At 39.2% G+C, this 26,140-nt stretch overlaps 1 protein-coding gene and 1 non-coding gene across 3 annotated transcripts in view; both read right to left on the reverse strand.

The window, feature by feature from the left end:
* Positions 1–26,140, reverse strand: part of Arhgap32 (Rho GTPase activating protein 32) — a 329,882-nt gene that overhangs the window by 109,081 nt on the left and 194,661 nt on the right. For both annotated transcript variants that reach the window (XM_008841370.3, XM_017800189.2), the window contains 3 exons: positions 22,297–22,389; positions 21,242–21,364; positions 18,120–18,197 (listed from right to left, as the gene is read on the reverse strand). In XM_008841370.3, the coding sequence (XP_008839592.3) occupies positions 18,120–18,197; positions 21,242–21,364; positions 22,297–22,389 (294 nt within the window). The remainder of the gene's footprint in view (positions 1–18,119; positions 18,198–21,241; positions 21,365–22,296; positions 22,390–26,140) is intronic.
* Positions 1,908–2,010, reverse strand: LOC115071739. Its single transcript, XR_003850820.1, has one exon. It is a non-coding gene; the product is annotated as a U6 spliceosomal RNA (small nuclear RNA).

Here is a 26,140-nt window from a genome sequence, read left to right on the forward strand (position 1 = left end):
GAATTCTCATTCTTCCACCTCACCACTGCCTTACTGTTATATTAATCTGCATTCCTCTTTTTGTTTAGTTCATGGTTTTCTTTTTAAATTTTATTACTTTTATTTTATGTGTATGTAAGCATTGCCTGCATGTAGGTAAGTGTACCTGTGCTGTGCAATGCCCGCGGAGGTCGGAAGAGACTGTCGGATCCCCTAGAACTGGAGTTACAGACAACTGTTAGCTGCTATGTGGGTGCTGAAACTGGAACCCAGATCTTCTGCAAGAACAACCAGTTAACTATTTTATTAATTCTTAAGCCAGGCATGGTGGTACACACCTTTAATCAGCACTCAGGAGAGAGAGGCAGGTACCTCTCTGTGAGCTCAAGACCAGCCTGGTCTGCATAGTAAATTACAGGCTGGTTGGGACTACAGGGGAACCCTGTGTCAAAAGACCAAATAAATAAATAAATAAATAAAATAAATAAATTTATTAATTCTTTGGGAATTTCATACAATGTATTTTATAATATTCATGTCCTATCCTCCCAGATCCATCCTTACCTCCCTACGCCCACCAAACTTGAGTCCTCTTTTTTTTTTTTTTTTTTTTTTAAATAACCCATTGAGTCTAACTTATGTATTTTTCTTAAATAACCCATTGAGTCTAACTTATGCTGCCCATATACTTCTGGGTGTGGGACCATTCACTAGAGTTTGGCCAACCTACCAAGTTGGACCTTAAAGAAAATGACTCTTCCTCTCCCAGAAGCTATCACCTCTCCATAGCTCTTCAGTTATGGGTGAAGGGTCATAAACCTCTTCCCACTCCAAGCTAGAATGCTGACCGGCTTGATTTTATGCATCTCTGTGTAGGCAACCACAGTTTCTTTGATTTCATGAGTACAGTGGTCCTGTCATGTCCAAAAGACAATGCTTTGCTCCAGTCCTCCCCAACCTCTAGCTCACAATCTTTCTACCCCTCTTCCTTGATGGGCTCTGAGACTTGGGGGGCAGGGTGGTTTATAGATGATCCACTTGTGGCTGACTACTCCACTGACCCTTGTTCTTTGCACTTTGAATAGCTGTTTTTGTGCCAATTGATATTCACTACACAAAGAAACTTCCTTATGAGGACTGTGAACTTCACTAATCTATGAACAGAGAAAGACAAATTAGAGGGCAGTCTGATACTATGTCCAGTTAATAGAATAATAAGTAGAATGTTCCCTGGGGGCTGAGAGCTCTCCAACCATGAATTCTTGGCCAGATTTACAGTACCAACCATGTGTTTCCTCCTGTGGAATGGGCCTTAAATCCAATCAGGCAGTGATTGGTATGCCATAACATTTGTACCACGTACCAGTGTATCTTGCATGCCAGTCATTGCTGCAGCTCACAGGGTTCACAGCTGGGTAAGACTGTTGATGACTTTTTCCCCCTACAACAGCCTGAATAGCACATTCCAGTATATGAAAGTTAGCCATCAGGGAAGAAGTTTTTTGGTCAGCCAATCTGAATTCTCTTTGTTGGTGACCAGTATATGTAGTATCTCCAGCATCAGGGTTTATCATCAAGAGTTGGTGGGCAACCAAGAGCAATGGCAACAGCCTGTATTGTTTGGGGGAAGTCTCTGGGACTCCTCTGGCCAACAACTTGAAAATCTGCATTTTTCTAAGGACTATTTACTAGAGTTGAAAATCTTTTTATGTGTTTGTCATTCATAACCTTTGGGTTATGTGACTGTTCCAATTTTTGCTCCTTTTAAACCAAGTTCTATTTCTTAATGAGTTTTGAGTTCTTCATGTGTTCGGTGTATCAGTCCTTTATCAGATATAATTATCACAAATATTTCCCCCAGTCTGTGCATATCTATTTTTTTGTAGCTGTTGATTTTATTTAATTCAGGTTTTATTAAAGTTGTTTTTAAAAATATGGAATGTTTCACAAATTTGTGTGTCATCCTTGTGCAGCGGCCATGCTAATCTTCTCTGTATAGTTCCAATTTTAGTATATGTGCTGCTGAAGCAAGCATGTCTTTCTATTCTTTTGACTATGCTTTTCAAATAGTAAAAATTCTACATTTTAAAAAGACTTATTTTGTGAATTGTTCTTTTGATGTTAAATTTAAGAAACAATTGCCTAATCCAAAGCCACAAATATTTTCTCTGATCTTTCATTTGAGGTTTTATAGTTTACACTTTACTTTTAGTTATAGGATCCATTTGAGTCAGTTTTCACAGCTGCTACAAAATATAAACCGACGTTTATTTTAGAGTGTGCTGGATGGCTTCACTTGCCAACATGACACACCCAAGAAGAGGCAACCTCAATTGAAACATTTCCTCCATCAGTCTGGCCTGTGGCCAAGTCTGCGAGGCAATTTCTTGATTACTGAGCTATGTGTGAGAGCTCAGCCCACAGTGGGTGGTGCCAACCTATGTGTAGGTGGTCCTGGGTTATATAAGAAAGCAAGCTGAACACAGGCCAGAGGAACAAGTGACTAAGCAGCATTCCTCTATGGTTTCTGTTTCAGATCCTGCCTCAACTTCCCTTGCTAATGGACTGTGAATGAAAGCCAAATAAACTTTTTCCTCCCCAAGTAGGTTTTGGTCACTGTCTTATAACAGCAATATAAAGCAGACTGTAATAGAAACTGGTGCCAGAATTGTGGCGTATTCCTGTAATGGGCCTGACCATGTTGCTTTAGAGGGGATCGTGAAAGCTTTTGGAGCTTTGGACTGGAAAAGCCATTGAGTGCTTCAAGTTCAATGAGCTGTTCCATAGGTATTTGGAAGATAATGCTGAAAGAGGTATGGATGATAGAGGCTTGGCTGATGAAGGTTCAAAGGAATCAAAGACTGTTGGGGCTGTTTCAAAGATATTTTTGAATTGAGAATCTGGTTTCTAGTAGGCTTGGGCTAAAGAATCAGCTATGATTAACATGAAACCAGTATCACTAAAGTGAAACCTTTATTTTACTGATGTAGTTAGCTGAGGCTACAGAATCAGCTGTGATTAAAAAGAGACCAGCATCACTGAGGTAAAATCTTCTGGGAAGTATTTCCTCAGGGTTAGCACTGAGAAGCTGTAGTCCAGAAGAGGCCAAAGCTTCATCTCAAGCTAGAAGCCAGACTTGGAATATACATGAATCTCCCACATGGTACTGTTTTTGGCAGCATGAAAGCTGCAGAATTGAAGGGTCATAGAGATACTCTGAGGCGTGGCACTGTGAGAAGCCAGGAGAGCCATTAGTGAAGGTACAGCCTCAGTTGCAGCAGTGTGATTTTACCTCAGTGATGCTGGTCTCTTTTTTAAGTCAGGACCATGGGACAACCACCAAGGGTAGCAGCAGGTGTGGAATGCAGCCCACAATTAAGAGACTTTTAAAGAGACACTGAACTTTTAAAGTATTGGAATTCTTAAGGTCTGTGGAATTTTTAAAGTTGTGCTGTTTTATATTGTAATATTAATATGAACATGAGATCTTGGTGATAAGAAACTGAAAAGTTATGTTCAGTAGTGTGTGTGTGTTAACAAAGGGTCAATTGTGCTATATAGTGTCAGTTGTCAACTTGACACATCTGGGAAGAGAGAGCATCAATCAGGCATTTCTTCCATCAGATTGGCCTGTGGTCATATCCATGTGGCATTTTCTTGATTATTGAGTGATGCGGGAGGGCGCAGCAAATTGTGGGTGGTACCACCCCTGGGAAGGTAGTCCTGTGTTGTATAAGAAAGCTGACTGACCTCCCCTGAATGCTAGCTCTCATAGCTTTGGAGAGCACTAAGCAAGCTGGTAAGGGAGAATATCAATCAATGGTCCAACCCTCGTTTCAAGGCCTAAAAACCACATCAGTAACCAGCACAACAAATGACACTGGTGCAGTAGTGGCACTTTTATCTTGAGGGTAATCAACAGCTACCTATTTGAACTTAAAGCTCACTCAATGGGAGGAAACTCATGTCTGGTAATGTAAACCTAGCCAAATAAACATAGCTGGGGAGGTCAGAGAGCTTAGAGAAAACCCAAGGTTCTCATATCCCTAGACAAATTTAATTTCTTACTAGGTGCAAAATATGGATCCTTAAATTTACAGACAAGTATCCACCCATCAAAATTGCTTCTTTTTCAACAGACAGAGGCTATTACAGAGTTACACCACTGGTCACACGTAGAGATTCCCTGTGAATTGTCCAAGCCTAAGTGGCACATCTAGATGTAACCTCTACACCTAAGACTCATGGAACAAAGAACAAGGGATGAAGAGAACACTAATGCACCTTTCAGTTCTCATCAACGAAGCTCCCTCATGCAACAGAGGGCCAGGAACATAAAAGGCCACAAATGGCCAAAAAGTAGAGAATAAGAGTCAGCAGAGTGTGAGTCCTTGGACAGGTCTCCTACATTGAGGTCCACCCACCAGTGCTCAGGGAGCAATGCAGAAGAGGGAGTGAAAGGAAGTACATGACCATATGGAAATAGTCCTACAGGCGCCTGCAACCCTTCTCATACAAACCCACAGCAATGGTGTCACCATGCCCAAGACCCATGCAAACCCAGGCAGACAAAAACCCAGCACAAAACTGTGGAAATGAACAGTAAGCCCCAATCTTAGTTGAAGAATTATTGGCAGCTGATTACTTCTGGGTGAGGAAGAGTTGACCTTCTTGAAGGGAGAGACTCTAGATAGGCTGACTAAACCCTGGTGGATGAACTTGCACTGAGGGACATCTCAGGACATTAACTTTACATAATAGGCCTTAATACAAGTGACAGAATGTATGAACTTTGGCGGGGGCGGGGGGGGTGCAGTATGGGAGGGTTCCAAAGGGGAGGAGGGTATAAAGATGATTTTATATATGAAATACACAAAAATCCAATAATTTTTAAAAAAAAAAAAAAAGAAAAGAAAGACTGAACACAGGCCAGTGCTTCCCAGGGTGGGTGCTTCAGTTTCTTCCAGCAGGTTTCTGCCTGAGCTCCCACTCTGGCTTCCCTTGACAAAGGACTGTACTACAAGCTGAAATAACTGTTCCCTCCCCAAGTTGGTTTTGGTTATGGTGTTTATCACAGTAATGAAAGTAATTAGGACAGGAAGCAGAAACAAGAAAACGTTTCTTTACTGAAATGACTTTAGAGCTTTGTTGAAGTCACTTGTCCATGTATGTGTGGGTCTGTTTCTAGACTTATTCTGTCACTGGTACCACAAACTCTGGAACTGCAGTTTTTTGTTTTTTGTTTTAGAGAGAGGAAAGATTTTAATAATCATGTACAGTTTCAATCAGAACATAGCAACTCTATATAGATCTAAGAAAAAAAATTCCATAACATACTAATTGTATGAAGAGAAATTTCTCTATTGAAAAACCTTTGATCCATTCAGAAGAAGAACAAAATAAGGAATGATCACCACACCAGAAACTGCCTGGGCATGCAGGGCACAGTCCCAGTGCACAAGTCCACAGGGCCAGTATGAGAGCCCCCACTGGTGTTTCTCTGGCTCTTTACAAGGCATGGATTGAAGAATGGCATGAGTTGTCCACAAGGCTGGCATTTCTTTCCTTTCCAAGTTTCTGCCTGATGTGATATGTGATTTTCAACCATTTCCTGGGGTGACCTGAGATCCAGAAGATACTCCGGGCATGCATCACTTCACCTCTGTGGAGTGGTCATCTTCTGGCTGGTTCTGGGCCCACTAGGCCCCACTACTGGTATTGTCTGCTTCTTCTTGAGGTTCCCTGAGCTACTTTGCTGCTTCCGCCACTGACTTCTCTGTATGTGGCTCTCGATCTGCAGTTTTACAGCAGACCTTCCCTTTATGTTAGCTCTCCATCTTGTTTTTCAGATTAGTCTTGTTTTTTCTATCTTATGTCCTCTGCATTCCCATGATAATTGTTTAATATGCTCATCAATTTCTATATAAAAGTTTGTAGGAATTTTTAACTAGAATCAATTTGTGAAGAGATGACAGCTTGAGAATATAGACTTCCAAAACATAATCATGGTATATCTCTCTATTTACTTGGAGGGATATTCAACCAGCAATGTTCTGAAGTAGTCAGTGCACAGATCTTTCACCTACCTTTTTAGAAATATCCTTAAGATTACATATTTTTTAGCCTGGCATGGTAGTGCACGCCTTTAGTCCCAGCAAAACGGGAGGCAGAGGCAGGTGGATCTCTGTGAGTCAAGGCCAGTCTGGTCTACACAGTGAGGTCCAGGCCAGCCGGGGCTACAGGGAGACTCTGTCTCAAAAAGACCAAAAAAAAGAAAAAGAAAAAAAGAAAAAGAAAAATGATTACACATTTAATGATTACACATTTTTGATGCTATTATAAATGGTCTTATTATACTTTCTGACCAATGTTAATGCTGTTAAGTCTGCAGACTACCTTTAAGGTAACAACGTTCTCAAGCAGTTGGCCTAAGCAGTTAGATATAAGTACATATGATATATTTTAAAGATATAAATTGCTTTGCTTTTATTGCTTTTATTATGTTAAAGTTTTAATATTTTTGAAGTTGTGTATGCATGTAGATAGCACACTAATTGTAACTTTTATTTCAGAGTGCTAAGAACAGGTCACATGGGAGGATGTAGCCTTTGACAAGATTAGGAGCAACTAAGCTTACAACTACTTTATTAATTGCTTCCATGAAACTGAAAGTATAAGCTATCACTTGGTAGACTTATTCCAATGATATAAAGTAACAAAAAGCAAATTCTCTAGCAGCAAATTCATCTCTGAGCATCAATGGCAGCCAGCAATGGCACCAATAAGGAAAATTTAAATGCTACTTAAAATTTTCAGCAACAAAAGAAATCAAGGAAATGTATACATCTGTGCTCTAAAGAGGAGGTGATGCAAAATTAGAACTCAATCCTATATTTGTAGTATTCTGGTCCTGATTGTATCATGTACTCACTACTCCTGTGAGCCAGAAAAATGAATCTAAATTTCTAGCTCTAGATTTTCTTTTTTCTATGTGTGTGTATGTGGTGTACCTATGTTTGTGTATACATGTTTACATGTATATGCATGCATGTTTGGAGACTGGAGGTTGATGTTGGGACTCTTTCTCAATAGCTTTTCCAACTTATTCTTTTTGAGGCAGGGTCTCTCAATAAACCTAGAGCCCACAGACAGGGCTAGTCTCACTAAGCAGCCTACCCTGGAGAACCTGTCTCCACCTTGCCAGGCTGGAACTATAGGCAAGCCTCCACATCATCCCTTCCTCCTCCAGCATTTACTAGGTTCTGAGGATCTGAACTCCTGGTCCTTTTGCCTATATATGAATCCCTTTAATCTCTGAGCCACTCCCCAGTCTTGTCTCTAGATTTCTATTCCTGTAAGTGACAAGTCTAAAATCAGATGGCCCACCTGTCATCTTTCCTACTACAGAAATCTATGATTCTTGCAAGTAGACAAGGAGAAGTCACTACCACTTATTAACTGCTACTGTGCCATCTGTTCTTTGTCCAGAATGCCTGTTGCAATGTAGGCTCTGCACTGAACATAGGCTACTTGTTTCACCCCTCTGTGCTTTAGTTTACTATATATGTAAATTGTGGTAACAGGACTTTATTGATAAAGTCATGAAAATTAAAGGTTAGTGGAAAGTACTTAGAATAGCTTGCATAAGAAGCACTCAAAACCTGGCATGGTGGTGCACAACTTTAATCCCAGAACTTGGGAGGCAAAGGAAGATGGATCTCTGGGAGATCAAGGACACTTGATCTACATAGTGAGTTCCAGGACAGGGAGACCTTGCCTCAAAAAGACCCCCTGCCAAAAAAGAAATGATGTTAGCAATTACTTTTATTTGTAGTATTATGTGTACTCCCTCTGCTCTTAAAATTATGTGACATTTTAGATGAAATTTATTGTTTAATGTGATTTCCCATTACATAATTGTAGAAGAAACACTTTGCTCTATTGATTTTGAGTTACGAAAAGGCACAGCTTTGAATTTTTGGATACTAGAAGGATAAGATTTCCAGTCACCAACACGTTTTAAAAAGATTTTTATTTAGGTTTATACATGTTTTGCCTGTATATATCCACAAAGGTGACAAGAGGGCATCAGAGCTCTCTGAAACTAAAATCTCAAGATGGTTCTAAGTCGAACCTGGGACCTCTGTAAGAGCTGTGGACACTCAAGACTGCTGAGCCCCTCTCCAGACCCAGTAGTTACTCTTTTGGGGGGAGGGGGTTTGAGACAGGGTCTTACTCTGTAGCCCTGTCTGGCCTGAAATTCCCTATATAAAGGGTGACCTCAAATTCACAGAAATTCACTTGCTTGCTTCTGCTTCCCAAGTGCTGGAATTAGAAGAATGAGCTACCACACCTGGCACAGTATTTACATTTTTTTTTTTAGTGAAGCTTTTCTGAAAATTGGTTATGTAGAGCACGTTAAACTCTTGTGGTGAGGACATTTTTACTGTCTAAGAATTGCTTTGATGCTTAATGCACAGAAACACTCATGATACTCTGGAATAACTATAAGAAAGAAAAACAAAACAAAACAAACAAAAAAAAACCAAGTGATCTTTGACCAACCTGTAGAGAATGAAGAGAACATATGAAAATTCTGTCAACCTCTAAATGGGATGTTATTCACTAGATTAACTGTATTGTAAATGTATTTACAGTCTTTGGACTGTATTGTAAATGTACAATGTTTGGGAGGACAAAACAGTTGTTGAATTGTGCACAGGGTAAACAATGAGAGACTGATCAGTGGTCCTCCCATGTGCATTAAAATCATCCAAGGAATTTGGTATATTGGCATACCTCAGTCTCCTGTACCATACCCTGAGATGCTGATATCCAGCTTTAAAATATTTCTCAAGACATTCTGATTTAAGTGGCTCTACATAAAACTCGGTGAAACACTGCAATGAAGAAACAGCAAATAATGATAAAAATATTACCATTATGCTTGTGTAATGCCTTTTACCCAAAGGAAAAATCTTTCCAAGGTCTCTCTCCACAATCCCAACAGCAGTCTATGCTCAGAAACACAGATCTGATAGTGATGCCAGTTATTTTAAAAACAAAACAGTAAGATTCTTTTCTTCCTGAAGGACATAACATGATGAAACACCTCAGAAAACAAAGATGAAAAATTTAATGGACTACTAAGAAGACAAAAACATGTATTTCAGAATTTCAAATTACTGTAACTAACTTCACACTTCCTACTCCCAGAAGTTTAAGAAGAGAGTCATGGTGTAATTTAAATATATGGATGAACTTTCCCTTCTGTTCATACAGCTTAATTATGGTCTGGGCTAGAATGATACATTGAATATAACTTAGAAAAATGCTGGTCTTTACAACGACCAGTAGATGACCAGAGTCTACCTGGCACACACAGAGATAAAAATATAGACTTGGCTTTACATCCTACTCCACAACTTCTGAAGTAGGGCTTTGGCCCTGGGATTCAATCATTTTAGGGTGCTTTCTGGTGATTCTTAGATATTCTAAAGCTTGATAATCAGACCAAGGAGCACGAGAACACCTGGTACACAACAATGAAGACAACAGTATAGACTTAAATTATTCTTGGGTCAATCTTGGACTGAAGTCATTTTTAACTTGAGACAGCCATGCAATACCATTGTGCTGGTTAGTTTTTGTCAACCTGACACAAACTAGATTCAAGGGACTCTCAACTGAAGAACTGCATCCAACAGACTTCCCTGTGGGCATGTCTGTGGGGTATTTTCTTGATTACTGATTGATGGGGGGTGGTCCAGCTTGCTGTGGGCAGCGCCATATCTGGGCAGGTAGCTCAGCGAGCCAAGGAGAGCAAGCCAGTAAGCAGCATTCTCCTCTCCAGGTTCCTGTCTGGAGTTCCTGCCTTGACTTCCCTCAGTGATGAACTGTGACCAGGGAGTTGTAAGATGAAATAAATCCTTTCTTATCTAAGTTGCTTTTGGTTGTGATCTTTATCACAGCCAACGGAAAGCAAAGTGGAAAAATTATTAAATACCTAGTAGGATGGTGTGCTGGGTAGCTTTAGTGTCAACTTGGCATACCTGGGTAGAGGGAGCCTCAATTGGGGAATTGCCTCCATTGGACCGACCTGTGGCAATGTCTTTGGAGGAATTTTCTTGATTGTTGAGTGATGTCGGAGGGCCCAGCTCACTGTGGGTGGTGCCACTCCTGTGTAGGTGGGCCTATGTTATATAAGAAAGTAGGCTGAGCATGGGCCAGGGGAGCAAGCCAGTAAGCAGCGATCCTCCATGGCCCATGGTCCAGCTCCTGCCTCTAGGTTCCTGCCCTGAGTTCCTACCTTGGGCTCCCTGATGAACTGTGATCTGGGAGATGTAAGACAAATAAACCCTTTCCTCCCCAAGTTGGTAGTGGATGGAGTGTTTTGTCACAGCAATGGAGAAAGAAACTAGAACAGATGGATAATCCCTCATGGATTTGTCAGGTTTTAACAGCTGTCAAATTATCTATCAGAAATCTGAGCAGCAACAACTCTCATTGCTGGTGGGAATGTGAAATTGTACAGCCACTCTGGAAGACACTCCAGTGGTTCCTTACAAAGCTGAATGCATTCTTATAATGTGATCCAGCAAGCACACGGCTTGGTGTTTACCCAAAGAACCTGAATGCGTACATCTACACAAATACCTACAAGTGGTATTATAGCAGCTTTATTAATAAACTAGCAAGATGGCCTTCAGTAGGTGAATGGATATATATAGACATCCATATTGGTATATCTGTAACATTGAAAAATGGATAATTTTTTTAAGAGCAAAACAAATGGGCTGTGGAGCCATGGAAACACAAGGAATAATGTGTGTATATATTCCTAAGTGAAAGAAGTCAATGTGATTCCGACTATACAGCAGGCTAGACCAGGTAAAACTATGAGTGAGTAAAAGATCTGTTTACTGTGGGATTAAGGAAGGGAAGAATGAATACGTGAAGTATGGGAAAGCTGTAGGATACCTAAACTATTTTGTATGAAACTATTCTGTATGAAACAGTAATCATGAGTACATAGGCATTTTTCAAAATCCATACAATATACACCACAAATATACATCCTAATTTAAATGCTGGGTTATAATTAGTAATAGTGTATAAATACTGGTTCAGTAATCAAAGCCTAAAACTAGTTTTCAATAGTTGTGGGACAGGAACTGAAATTGCACTTGTATCCATGTGCTTTAGCCTGTGTATTGCCAGAGAGCACTTTCCAGACAGCACTCACTGTTTGTGTGCTTCAGGTAAACGCAGCTAACAGCTGGTGGTCTGGTAATGATCTGCTCTTGCCAAGTCTATGCAATGTACTATAAACCAAAATAGAAATAAATAGAAAAACTATAGAGCAGATAATTCTATGAAACTCTGTGAATTTCCTGTTCACTTATTAACCTAAAACTGTACTAAAAATCAAGTCTAATAATTGTTTTTAAAAATGATAATAAAATAAGACCATCACACAGCAACTGCACAATTCTAGTCCATAGTGATCATAAGGAAAGATCACCACATGGAGACTAGTCCTGTCATGACTAGTCATGACTGATGGATGGCCAGGAAGGAGATAACATACGTATGAGACCTTGACAAAAGAAAAGCCCATCAAGCTAAGCAGAGCTACAAGTATGAATATTTCAGAAAGGTCTCCAGCAGTGCTTGGAGGACATCTCAGTGGACAGTGTCTTCAGCCTGGGAAGCAGCAGCCTATGCATTTGTTCCTCCCTCTTTTCTGAGTCATCTGCACAGGCTAAACAAGATCCTCAGGAAGACATCCTCAGTCCTGGCTACCCTTATGATAAGTAAACCCCTCACTTCCTCTGTACCTCTAGAGAGTGGGCTTGTGGGTCCTCCTCTGTAGTACGCTGACAGAACTTCATGTGCAAAGTCAGCATGTGACCACAGTCTGTGGAGCTAGCTGACTGAGGTGTTAATGCATGGCCAGTCTGCCCATTTTTACTGACAGATCCATCAATGGGTCACCTGGACACCACCAAGACTTCACTATTCCAGAAATCCTTGCAAGATGTCCAGATAGTCTGGCTGGCTGGCTTCATCAGAAACAATGAAGAGAATACCAAAGTCTGTTTGTCCTCTGTGTCCTGCCTTGGAGTACAATGCCCAATGCCACATGGACTTCTGCCACAAATGATGAGTCAGACCTGATGCTAGCCTATATACCTGATGTGGGCCCTTCTCAATGCTTCCTGAGCACAGTAGAGAGGTAGGACACCCACCCAGTAGTCCTTCTAAGGATTTCTTCCAAAGGCCCTCAGCCATGTATCAAGCACGGCCAACACCCAAAACTCTCTCTCTCTACTTTTGGCCCAAGGGCTAACAGGAGTCCTTGCTCCCCATCAAATATCTGTGTGAGATACCCCAAAGGGCCTTCAGGCCAGTCTTAAAGGCCAAACTACTTCTCTAGTTAGGAATGGCTTCCATCCACTATTAAGATGCCTTAACTCTACCCCAAATTTGTATGTTGAACTCTCAACCCTAAGTGCCTCAGAATGTACTTACATGTAGAAACAGAGCTTTTATTGGGGTAATTAAGGTTAAATGAGGTTGGATGGCTGAAGGGTAGGCCCTAATCCTTATCTTTATAAGGAAAAAGGGATTAGGACACAAACACCCACAAGCACAGAGGAAATGCTATGCGAGGATAGAAAATGACAACTGGGGCTGGAGAGACGGCTCAGCAGTTAAGAATACTGGTTATTCTTGCAGAATACCTGGGTTCGAATCCCAGCACCTACCACGGCAGCTAACAACTGTCCGTAACTACAGTTCCAGGGGATGCAACAGCCTCTTCTGTCCTCCACGGGCATCACAACATGGGTGCACTTACCTACATGCAGGCAATACCCGCATACACATAAAATAAAAATAATAAATAAAATATTTTTTTTAAAAAATGACAACCATCTTCAAGACAAAGAGACAGGTCTTAGAAGAAGCCAAGTCTGCCAACTCTTCAATTATGGACTTCTGACTTCCAGAACTATGTGAAAATTAATTTCTGGTGTTTAAACCACCCACCTGTAGTATTTTGCTATGACAGCCCTAGCAAACAAGCATAGTGTGTAACAGAATAACAGAAGGAATGAATGAACTTCAGAAACAGCCATGTCCAATAACAGTAAATACACATACATACACACACACACACACACACACATACACACACACACACCATTTTTGCCCTCTAAATTTGGTGGGTTGTTTGTTTGTTTGTTTGTTTTGGTCTTTTTGAGACAGGGTCTACCTGTAGCCCCAGTTGGCCTGGAACTCAATATGTAGACCAGGCTAGCCTTGAACTCACAGAGATCCTCCTGCCTCTGCCTTCCGAGTGCTAGGATAAAGGTATGTGCCACCACACCTAGCGTGCCTTCTGAATTTGTAACTTTCACCCATCTATACCAGAACATATTAAATACAAGGAATTCAGATACAAATTAACGTTAGAGAAATTTAAAAAGCCAAACACTGTCTTTCTACAAGGTGTCACATAAAACTATTCTTATAAAGAACTTGTTTCTTGGGGTTGGAGAGATGGCCCAGCAGTTAAGAGCACTGGCTGCTCTTGTAGAGGACCCAGGTTCAATTCCCAGTACCCACATGGCAGTAACAACTGTCTATAACTCCAGTTCCAGGGTATCTGACACCCTCTTCTGAACTTTGTGGGCACTGTATGACATAGGTGCACTTACATACATGCAGGCAATACAGTCATACACATCAAATAAAACAAATAATATATATATTTCTTTTTTTGGTCTTTTTGAGACAGGGTCTCCCTGTAGCCCCAGCTGGCCTGGAACTCACTATGCAGACCAGGCTTATATTTTTTAAAAGAACTTGTTTCTTTAATACTTTTACACTATTAACTGACTTCTAAAAATTTAAAACTTTAGGTACATTTTGCTATAATACACATAATTACATAAAATAAGGACCACTAGTAACTTGAAGTAGTTGTTAGCTCTGCTGAGACCCCTCTGGGCTGGTGCAAGAGGCCTCCCATCCACCAGACTGGCCTGAGCTAACCAGAACACCTCCACCTTCATCTGTGCTGTGACTGGGGTTCTGTGTGAAATAGTTTAACAATTCTACTAGACTTAAAAATGAAGAAGTATGAAAATCACTGGACTAAGCCATTACTCCAGTTATGTTTAAACTTGAGAATCAGGATGTAAAAAGGGATCTGATTCACAATTATCATGTACGTGGATAATTATCTCCCTCTCTCAACAGGGTATCTCAGGAAGAGAACAACTCAGAAATTAAAACTCCTTAACAAGCACAGGGAATCATAAGTAGCTTGGCAAAGAGCCTTCGCTATCATACAATATATCAATCTTTACATAAAAGCTCATACACAGTGACAGCAATGCTTCTACCAGCGAACAGCTGTGCCACACAGTCTGAAACTAGCTGATCTTAACTGTATTCTTCACTGGTTGAGAAGAAAAGGCATAAAAGACTGCAGGAGAAAATTCATACCAATGGATAATAAAAACAGAAACCATACTTAGTATTCTTCAGGAAATGGGATGTAGTCACCTTGGACTTGAATCCCTGCTCCATCCATTGTTCACTGATTTAGTACTCCTGCTCTTCATTCAACCTCACAAAAGCTGTCTTCTTTTCATAAAAAAGGGAGATTACAATACTGTACATGAAATGTCAAGTAACATTTTCTCCTAAAAGATGTTCAACACTTTTCCCCACTCATGCTTCTCATGTAATTAGCCAAATGTATTCTTACAAATGACTAGAGTAGGAACAGCAAGGAATAATGAGCTCTGTGGAGTCTTTTCTTAAATTATAGGACTCTTTTTAAAAAAAGTTTTGACAGTGATATTTTAAAATTGGTCTGTTGTTCTCAGAGGCACACTCCAACACTATCTACAGAATCGGTTGCCTTCCTCAGACCGAGGAATATGAAAAATCCCCATGAACAAGATTTTACTGTCAAATATAAATTATATCTCATTAAAAAATGATTTTGGACACTGGAGAGATGACTCAGAGGTTAAGATCATTTGCTGCTCTTCCAGAGGACCCTGGTTCGGTTCCTAGCATCCACACTAGCTCAGAACCACCTGTAACTCCAACTCCAAGGAGTGTGATGTCCTCTTCTGCCCTCCAGGCCCCCATCCACAATGAACACACACATTTCACATAAATTAAAAAAAAATATTTTTAAAATGACTTTAAGTAGGCCGGATGTGGTGGTGCACGCCTTTAATTTCACTTGGGAGGCAGAGGCAGGTGGATCTCGGTGAGCCTGGTCTACATAGTGAGTTTCAGGACAGCTGGGAGGCCTTGTCTCAAAAAGACCAAAAAAAAAAAAAAAGATTTTAAGTTATATGTTTTAGTAACAAATTAATTTCTACTAGGTTTATACTAGTTAATTATGCTGACTTTGTACTTTTTAAAAAAAAAAAAAAAGATTTCTTGGACTGAAGACATAGCTCAGCGGTTAAGAGCACTGGCTACTCTTGCAGAGGACCCAGATTTGATTCCCAGCAATCACGTGGCAGCTACCAACTGACCGTAACTCCAGTTCCAGGGGAATCTGATGCCTTCTTCTGATTTCTGAGAGCACTGGATGACATGGGTGTGCTTACATACATGCAGACAAAACATTCATACACATAAAATAAATATTTTCAAAAGATTTATTATTTTCTAAATTATGTGTATACTTGTGAGGGGGATGTGAATGTGTGAGTGCAGGTGCCTCAAAAGTCCAAAGAGGCCAATGGATCCCCTGGAGCTAGAGTTACAGTGTTCAGTCACTAAACATGGGTGCTGGGATCTGACCTTGGGTTCTCTGCAAGAGTACTCCTATTTAAATCCTATAGTGATTCTGAAAAGAATTAGTCTGACAAACTAATTTGTATGGATCTTAATAAAATAATTAAGAGAATAAGTCTTATGTCTAATGTAGAGTTACTACTCAACAAATATTTGTTATATAAAGGTTATAAATAACTGTTACATAAGAGAAAATGTGCTACTATTTTGACAACCACAGATTTAACATGTTGAAAAGGAGTAAGAGTAGAATCTTCTGATTTTAGTAAGAAATTGAAGTCTTCAAAGCAAGCATTCAATGTGTCTAAGGTTACAGAGAAGAAAGCTGACAGCAATGCAATGCCAAAGATCAAATCACAACTTGTTTTAAAGCCAAATTTGGTTTTGGTCACCTTTGAGACACTAAAGTCTAACAGCTTATTTCTATTAATATATGAAACAACTCCTTTTTATGTCTTTATTTATTTATCAGTCTCTCTCTCTCTCTCTTTCTCTCTCTCTCTCTCTCTCTCTCTCTCTCTCTCTCTCTGTTTCGCATGTGTGTGTGAGTTTAAGTCAAAGAACAATTTCTGGGAGTTGATTGTGGGAGTTACTTCTCTCCTTCCACCATACAGATCCTTGGGATTGAGCTCAGTCACTGGGCTTCAGGGCAAGCACCTTTACTCACTTACCCATCTTGCCAGGACAAGAATTGACTCCTTCATAGGAAAAACAATAATCTTGGTTTCCTACCTAGTTTTACATTTCATCAAAAGCATTTATTACTCAGAGCAGCAAAGTAGCAAAGAGCTTGAATTATACAAACAAGACAAGGTATGCTGCAATATGGAGAGGACTTTTTTCTAATCTTAAGAAATTAAATTGCTAGATCGGGCGTTGTGGTGCGCACCTGTAGTCCCAGCACTTGGGAGGCAGAGGCAGGTGGATCTCCGTGAGTTCAAGGCCAGCCTGGTCTACAAGTGAGTTCTAGAACAGCTGAGGCTATAGAGAGAACCTGTTTCAAAAAGACCAAAAAAAAAAAAAAAAAAAATCTAAATTGCTGTAACTACTATTCTATACACAGAATGATGAAATTTAAAATGTCAAGTAAAAAAAAAAACACCAACTGTTTAAGTTTTAAAATTAATATGTATTGAGTGAAATAAATATATTAAGTTTGATATAAACACTTTCCATTTCTATCGTCACACATTTAACTTTCATGATAAATTTATGAGGTTAAATATAGTCCTGCAATCCCCATTTGAGATAACAAAGCATTAAGTAACATGCCCTAGATATTACAGGATTAAACCCAGGTGGCTGGCATCAGAGCTCACAATTATATACCATGCTGTACTGTTTTTATTGCATTAATATTTTTAATTAAGTTCCTTTTCATAAAAAGCTAGTAATTAGGATTGTAAATATGTAAAGCTTAAAATAGTTACAAAATAGTAACCAAATTTCTAACTTTACAATATCAACACGTTATGTTTTCATAACATTTTTTAAGGAAACCACGTTTCTACCAAGACCACCCAAAACTACAGGGTACAGATTAAGAATAAAATTTTAAGACATTTTCAAAGGCTTCTCCATGTACAGTTATAAAAGGTAAGAGAAAAATCTATATACTATATGAAAATTAGTGTTAGGTCAATTAAAAAGATACCATTGTCAAGTCTCAAATTATTTAGTGTATTTGGAAAAAATAAATGAGATAACTCATTCTACTGTTCTGCAATTAATACACTGTTAGAATGTACTCAATTGGATGAGTATTTTTCTATAAAATGAATTGCAACAGAAAACATGTGAATCACGATTTAGAATCAATTCTAAAAGCAAGTCAGATTCGTAAGGCATGATCACCTAAACATGGTTCTCAGGCCTGAGAGTGCTCCCATTCTGGATCTGCCCAGTTCAGGAATGAAGAATGGGAGAGAGAAGCCACCACAATACAACTAGAGGAAGGAATTAAGTCTAATACCATCCACATTTTTGATCACTGTGGGCAAATCTACTGGCAGCACATCTTATAAAACACTCAGGGGCTGGAGAGATGGCTCAGTGGTTAGGTCTTGCGGCAGACCCAGGTTCAGTTCCCAATATCCACATGGAGGCTAACAACTGTTGGTAATTCTAGTTCCAGAGGATTCAATACCCTCTCTGAGTTCTGCAGACACTGGATGACATGGGTGCACTTAAATACATGCAGGCAAAACACTCATATGCATAAAATACAAATAAATAAAAATTTACTAAAAATCATTCATAAAATTGTTCCTTGAACTTTCTCACATCTAATCTTTATTGCTTACCTGAAACCCATGCTTGCCTCTCCACCATGTACTTAGCACTTTGGGGGGCATGTCAATAACAGAAACGATGTCTCCCACCTAAGAGAATCAAAAGTTTTAAGTAAAATGGCTTTTGCTAAATATTTAAACATAATGTTATATCTATAACTTAGATCTGAACTATACAAAAGGTCAACCGTACAAAAGGATACTATTTTATGCTCTAGCTAATAAATTGTGGAAAAACATACTGCCCTTTAAAAGTAATATTGCTGTCCTACCTTTTGTTAAAGAAAACTCTACCAAAAGTTAAACAGTACAAAACTAACAGATGTGCTTTAATTCCAAAAAGTCAGATTTCAGCAAAATGCATTTTTAATGTCACGAGGCATCACTTCATCACCATTTCTTCTGTTAGAATACAGTCTCTAGTTTACAATGGTTCTACTTTCTGTGTGTAAACAACATGCATTTGGTATAAACTGAACTTCAAATGTTCAGTGTTCATCTTTTCCTAGGCTAGTGGCATGCATGATACCCAATTATGATGCTTGTGGAAGCAGAGAGCCACATCCCTCAGTCAGCCACGTGATCAGCATGTATCATATACTCTAGTGTCCTGTATTGCTAAGTGAGGATGCACCAACATATTAGACATATTTAATTCAATTCTGACTCAACCATATTTTCAACTTACTTTCAGTAAGATGTCAGTTTACTGGGATATCAGTCAAGGAGCTTTTGGACTTTGTTCCTGCTGTTTCTATCAGTGATCAAAATCACTTCTAAAAGATAGTTTTATGTACTCAGATTTAGAACAATAATGAAGTCTATTAATATCAATTACCATGTACACACAGGCACTGTACTGAAAACTTGCATTTTATTTAATTCTATAGGAAAAAGTCCAAGTGGATTCTTCTTTTTAAATCTTGAGGACAATTTTGTTGAAAGAAAAAAACATGGCAGGCAAGCTGTAAATCTCAACAGCTGCCAAAAAAGGAGAATGAAGAGAGAAGGAAAAAGGCCATGCCTTTTGAGCTGGAAGCCCAATGTTGAAGAGACCAGAGTGTTATGGGAAAACATGCTTAGAAAAGAGACAGAAGAAAGTAGTTATGCTTTTCTAAATAATTAGTGTCTAACGTGATAACCCCACTTCTTTCAGAATATGTAGTACTTCCACTAAAGAACTAGTTTTCTTCAATGCAAAAGACAAGCACATGAGTTCATAAAAACTTTTAAAAAATACGGTTTAAATTATATATTTAAAAGTTATATTCTTTAATAAAAGAAAATGCACATACAGACAGCACTAATTGGACTTAGTGTGTTATTTTAAAAAGAAGATGACATCAACTTGGAAGTGAATATGTTAAAGGAGATGGGGGATTTAAAAAGGGCTATGGGGGTGGCTATGATCATATTTCAGTGTGTACCTGTATGAACTTCTTAAAGAATAGATTTTAAAATAAATAGAATTTTAAAGAAGAATTAAACTTAAAAAGAAAATATGCATTAGATATTGAAATGGTGAAACTATGGTTGATTTTCCTACATTTTAAGGGTTTAATAATGAGATATAATACTTTATAATAACAACATTTAAAGTTAATTTCTTTTTTTAATATTTTATTTATTTTTATTTTATGTGTATGTGTGTAATTGTCTGCATGTAAATAAGTGCACCCATGTCATGTAATGCCCGTGGAGGATAGAAGAGACTGTCGAATCCCCTGGAACTGGAGTTACAGACAGTTGTTAGGTGCCATGTGGGTGCTGGGATTTGAACCCGGGTCTTCTGCAAGAACAGTCAAGTTCTTATCCGCTGAGCCATCTCTCCAGACCCTAAAACTAATTTCTTAACAGGGAGTTTTCTCTTATGACAAAAGAGAATTTTTTTAAGTACAAATAAAGTCTAAAGTAGCAATTAAAAAAATAAAGAAAATGTTGATAGCTATGAAAAAACAGTTAAGTACTGACAGCACTGTTAACATATAGCACATATTCAGGAATCTGATTCATATGTTCACACTAATTTCTCAAGTCATGAATAATCAATCTTCAAAGTTATGTTTAGTAATAGACATGGCATCTTTCAAGACGTGTATTTTTTGTATGTAGAATGAAAACGTTCATTTGAGAATTGTAAAAACTTTGCACTGTTCTTGCTTTTATTCACTCAATTAATACACATTTACTATGTTTTTATTATATACCAAGAACTAAGATAAATACAGAGAATAAAAATAAAATCAAGATATGTCTTCTTCCCTCAGACTGATCAATCTTTGCATTCTTATGAAAAATGGTTTGATTTAGGTGTGTCCCTTATCCTAAACTCCATATATGTAAAACCTAAACTCCATATATGCGAAGACATGGTATTCCTCTTTCTGAATATGGCTAATTTCACTTAATATGATGATCTCTATTTCTATCCATCAACTTGAAAATGACATAGTATCATTCTTCTTTATGGCTTAATAAAACTTCATGGTGTATATATAGATTTTTTTTTCCTTTAACAGTTCACCTGCTGATGGACAACAAGGCTGATTCTACAGTGTTGCTACTGTGAACAGTGCTGCAATAACCATGGATGTTACAGTGATGGTTCTTACATTGAAAGTGTGTCAGCATTTGTTTCTTATTGGCTAACACATATTTTTAGAGGACAAAACTTAAATACCCTCCTTCTGCATATGACAGTAAGAAGGATTTATTTTTCTTTTCACCCCCTCTTTGATAACTCAGTCTTCCAAAAGACATTAAACACAAAGCCAAAGACAAACTTTGCTCTCAAGAGGGTGCTGAGACAAGAAGACAACTGGGACTATAAGTGGAGAGGTGAAAAGAGCAGCTCTGAACAGCACCAGGCCCAGCTTTGGGGTAAGCTATTCCCATGTGGCAAGGTCAGGATGACTTCCTGGTAGAAATGGCAGACACTGAAGCTGAAAGCTGAAAGAAAAGAATAACCATTTCAACAAAGCTAGAAAGAAAGCATTCCAGGGCAAAAGATGAAGGGCAACAGAAAAAAAACCTCAGGCTTTTAATTAGGTGGATTATTAAAATAGCTGGCACTAGAGATGACACTAGAAAGGCAGAAAGGACCAAAGTACAAATAATACTTGACAATTATTTACCTCTAATGTTAACTCATCAGGGGCCCGAGCGGTGTACCTCTTAATAACATGGGCAGCACCAACAGCAGGAGTGTTGATGGACGACTCCTCGTGAACTAGAAGATGGTTGCCCTTATTGTCAATCTGTAATAAAGAACAGGTATTATGTTTCAAGGCAAGCCCACCTGTAAAAAATGATTCAATTTAGAGAGATAAGCACCAAAAGTCTTCTAAAAAAGAAAAAAAAAACCAAACCTATCATTTATGGGGGCCAGCAAGACAGGTCAGCAAGTAAGCATACTTGCCCACAAGTCTGATGAGCTGAGCTTGATCCCTGGGACCCACATGGTAGAAGGAGATTATCAACTCCTGTTAAGTTGTCTTCTGATTCTACACAAGCACTGAGGCAAGCACATGCCCACACATATACATGCATAAATGAAATAAAAAATTTTAAGACCCTATCATTTATTGGGCAGTTAATATATGGCATGATTTCATTTACTCTCATAATCCTAAAATACACTATCATTACTCTCACTTAAAGGTAAAGATGAACTGGGGAAGGTTATGAAATATAAGAGAGATTAAATTATTCTTCTGACATTTATCAACCAACAATGGAAAAGTTAAGATCTTAGGGAAGACTGGCCTGGCTCAAGGTTCCACATCATTTCTACCTTCCTTTTTGCTTTCTTGCTTTTGACTGAGAGAAGAGAATATACATAATTCTACATTCACAAGTCAATAGTAGTACCTCAAGACACTCTTAAATTCAGCTCTCTAAAAGGCTATTACTTACTCACAAGTAAACAAAAATATTTTCAATTATTAAATCAATGAAAAGTATACAGCTTCCTAAATGTATACACAATATCAAAATAATTAAGTCTCATGATTAATAAAATATACTAATGCTGTTTTCTAAACTATCAGAGAAAGATTTAATATCAAAAATATCAGATCTCTATTCTCCCAGAAGACTGTAAACATACTTTATTTCTAAAACTCAACAACTTAAATTTCTTAAACAAATAATTTAAAAATAAGCTTCCACCAAAGAGATTAGATACTACCTCCATCCATGTTAGGGCAGGCCCACAGTTGATCTTGTTGCCAGCAATAGCTGAAAGGCGTGACAAGTAAGCCATGAGCATCTGAGTAACAGACTAAAAAGAAAGATACAGTGTAACTCAGGGGAAGGCAGGAAGGCAGCAAGACAGCAGTTCTCTGGTACAGAAACTCTCATGCAAACTTGTTTTGTTATTTCTAGGAAGAAAAGCCTACAGATCTTTAGGCATTTTAAAAGTTACAGGGGCTGGGCATGATGACACATGCCTTTAATCCTAGCATTCCAGGAGGCAGACAGGTGGAGCTCTGTGAGTTCAAGGCCAGCCTAATCTACACAGTGTGTTCCAGGCCAGCCAGAGCTACATAGTAAGACTGTGTCTCTAAGTGGATGGATGGATGGGTGGGTAAGGATGGGTGGATGGATGGGTGGGTGGATGGATGGATGGATGGATGGATGGATGGATGGATAGATAGGTAGCTAGCTAGACAGAGAGATAAAGTTACAGAGGATTCTTAACAAAGATTACCATTAAAACTATGGGCACTAACATAGCAATTCAGCCCATCTAATGTGGGGCTTTTAGTTTTTAACCTCATCAAGGGTCAAACTATTTTATAGTTTGTAACTGTACTGCTTTCTTTTTCTATTTTTGTATTAAAAATGCAAAACATGGTTACTAAAGACCTGTGGTCTTCCACCTAATTTTCCCCTTACTTCCCTAATGCCTTTTTCTCCTTTCTTTCACAGTAATCTGCAATGCTCATGGCTAGGCAGGAGTGGCCAAGTTCACATAAGCTTAAGTCATGGTGCTGCTGGAAGACAGTCTGAGGCAGAAAGATGAAACAGAAAGAAGTCTTCATTGTCTGGGCTCAGTTCCTGTTCACCCTGTGCTTCCTGAGTATAGATACAATGTGACCAGCCAGCCTCCTACTCCCATCACTATTGCCATCCCTGACTGCTGCCATGTCTTCCTCACCTGGATGGACCTGTATCTTTCTGGAAATGTAAGCCAGGTAAGTTCTTTCTCCACTAAGTTTCTTTTTCTTTGGTCAGGGTATTGTGTCACACCAACAGAAAAGTAAAACAGAAATTGGTACCAAGAGTGGGAGATTTGCTGTGATGAACTTAACAGTGTGGTTCTTAGGCCTTTGGAACTAGATTGTAGGAGTAGTATGGAAGAGTTTTTAAAAGCCCTGGAATACTGTAAGTCAAGTGTAGTGAGTCATATTGGTGAGAGTTCAGATGACCAGAAGGCAGAGAAAAATGATCATGGAGGCCCAGTTCATGAAGTTTCAGAGGGAAAGGGATCTTTTGAGAACTAGGCTAGAGGTCACTGAGGCTATATTCTGGCAAACAATTTACATACATTCTACCTATTTCTCAAGAACACGAGTGAAACTAAATTAAAAACAATGGCCTAATTTGTTTGGTGGAGAAATTTCAAAGCAGGCAACAATAGGGTGGTGTCATGGTTATTGTTCATGGCTCTAATTCAGATCTACAGTAAGAGAGAATAATAAGCAGAGCAAAAAGAAAATTAAAAACCATGGAGTCTGGTAAGGAAAGATACATGAGCAAACAAAGTTGTGAACAAGGGGTGCAGATGACAAAGCACCTATAATTATTAAAAAGATTAGCACCATTAAAGAGAAACCCCCTGCTCTGCATTGGGGCAAGAAAGATGGCCTGAAGACAAGACTTCACCCATTAAAGCCTCCAGTTTAGAGCAATACAAGTGCATTTAAAGGAGAGAGCCTGGCTGGGCATGGTGGTGCACGCCTTTAATCCCAGCACTTGGGAGGCAGAGGCAGGCGGATCTTTATGAGTTTGAGGCCAGCCTGGTCTACATAGTGAGTTCCAGGACAGCCAGGGCTACAAGGAGACCCTGTCTAAAAAAAATAAATAAATAAATAAATAAATAAAGAGCCTAAGCTCAGAACACCAAAGGACTTTCCTGCTCCCAGAAAGCAGCTGCCAAGGGAAGTGTTTGCCCAGGGTCAGCACACAGAAGCTGCTAAAACTGTGGTACAAGAAGAAATCAATCTCAAACTAATGACAAAACTTCTCCCTGCTGGCTATCTTACATAATTCTAGAAGGTACTATGCAGGCTGCTGGGGTAGAAAAGATATCAATGGAGAAAACAAATTATCTTATTCAGTGCTGGGGTCTGCATGCTAAAATGCTAACCTTCTCTAGGCAAGATATGCCCACTTGTGCAATAGTGACACAACTGTTATAGGGTAACTGCTTTCTGATTGGATTTGAGGTCTGCTCCACAGGAGAAGAGTTTCATGCCTACTACTATAATTCTGATCAAAATTCCAAGCTAGGGTGGCCATAGGCCCTAGGGTAGAACATGCTATTGTTATTTCACTAAATGGATGTCAAATAGCTTTCTAAATATTAATGTTTATACCCAGAGACTTGGGTGACTCTCAATCTTGGTCAGGAAAGCTTCTTTTTGCAGTGGGCAGCAGCCAATGCAAAAATGCAAAACTGGTTCAAATGTTGAAAAAAACAGACTGAGTGTTCAGCCCCAAAGGAGACATCATGATCAACACTCCCCATCTCATACCTCTACCACCATGACTGATGAAGGCTCAGGGCATATTGCAGAAGAGGTGGCAGAAAGAACGTGCAGCGGAGTACTGTGAAATACTGCCTTCTAGACATGACATGGCGATTGTACACATCACACTAGCTGTGATTAGTTGTGCAAGACCTACACAAGATCAAACCAGTGAAAATTCCCACATAGCTGAAGGAAATAACCTCCAGGCCCCACCCCCTATTGAGGAGCTATGAGAAGTTGATAGCTGCTAAGGGAAGGAAAATCATTCTTCTTGGAGAGTGTGGCCACTGGTAGATTTCGAATGTTTCAGTGAAAGGCCCTATATCCATGCACATATGGGCAGTACTAATTAGATTTAGTGGGTTATTTTTTTTTTAAAGAGACAGAGAGAGATGAAGTTAAGAGGAACAGGAGTTTGGAAGCAGAAGTAAGATGGTAAGAGAGGTAAAAAAGGAAATGGGGTGTGTGATCATATTTCACTGCCTACATGTGTAAAATATCAAAGAATGTAACTAAAAAAAATTCCTAAAAAGTTGTGTTTGAAGGAGGACAGGCTCAGCCTGAGGTGGCAGAATTTGATAATGTCATTCATCGTACAAGTTTCACAGGCATGAAAGATGAAAGACTGAGGGAGTCTTTCTCTATGGTTCCTGAGGACCACTTGAGGTCAAGCAGTGTGTAGTAGGGTCAGAGTCCTTGCAAGAGGACCTGCGTGGCCACTGTGTGAAGCTGCAAAAGTGAAGCCTATGTTTCAATGGATACTGGAGAGGCCAGAACCCCAGGATGTCCACTAAGGAATGCTGCATACACTGAGTGGAGGCAACCAAAGAGAGACTATAGGTGCAACAGGCAGCAGAGCTGAAGGGATGGAGTTACCTAAGTCCTGTGTAGTTGAGATGATTCCATTACCAGTCACAGTTGCAGCATATGGAGCTGCAATATTTGCTGTTTTCCCTGATGGGTTTTGCTATTGCTCTGGTCCAATCTTTCTGTGCTATGCTCCATCCCCCCTTTTTGGAATGGGAATGCATACTCTGTGCCACGATAGGTTGGAAGTAAATAATATGGTTTTTTGATTTTACATGGGGAGAGATTTACAGTCAAGAGAGCCCCTTGGGTCTCAGAAGACTGGCTTTTGAACAATGTTGGGACTGTTAAAGACTATGTGACTTTTCAAGATGGATCGAATGCATTTTGCATCAAGAGACTGTTATGAGCCTACAAGGACCAGGGAGAATCATCTCCTATAATCTCACGTGTTTGAACACTTGGCTC

Source organism: Nannospalax galili, unplaced genomic scaffold (assembly GCF_000622305.1).
Source record: "Nannospalax galili isolate Female #2095 unplaced genomic scaffold, S.galili_v1.0 scaffold541, whole genome shotgun sequence".
Classification (NCBI taxonomy): Eukaryota; Metazoa; Chordata; class Mammalia; order Rodentia; family Spalacidae; genus Nannospalax; species Nannospalax galili.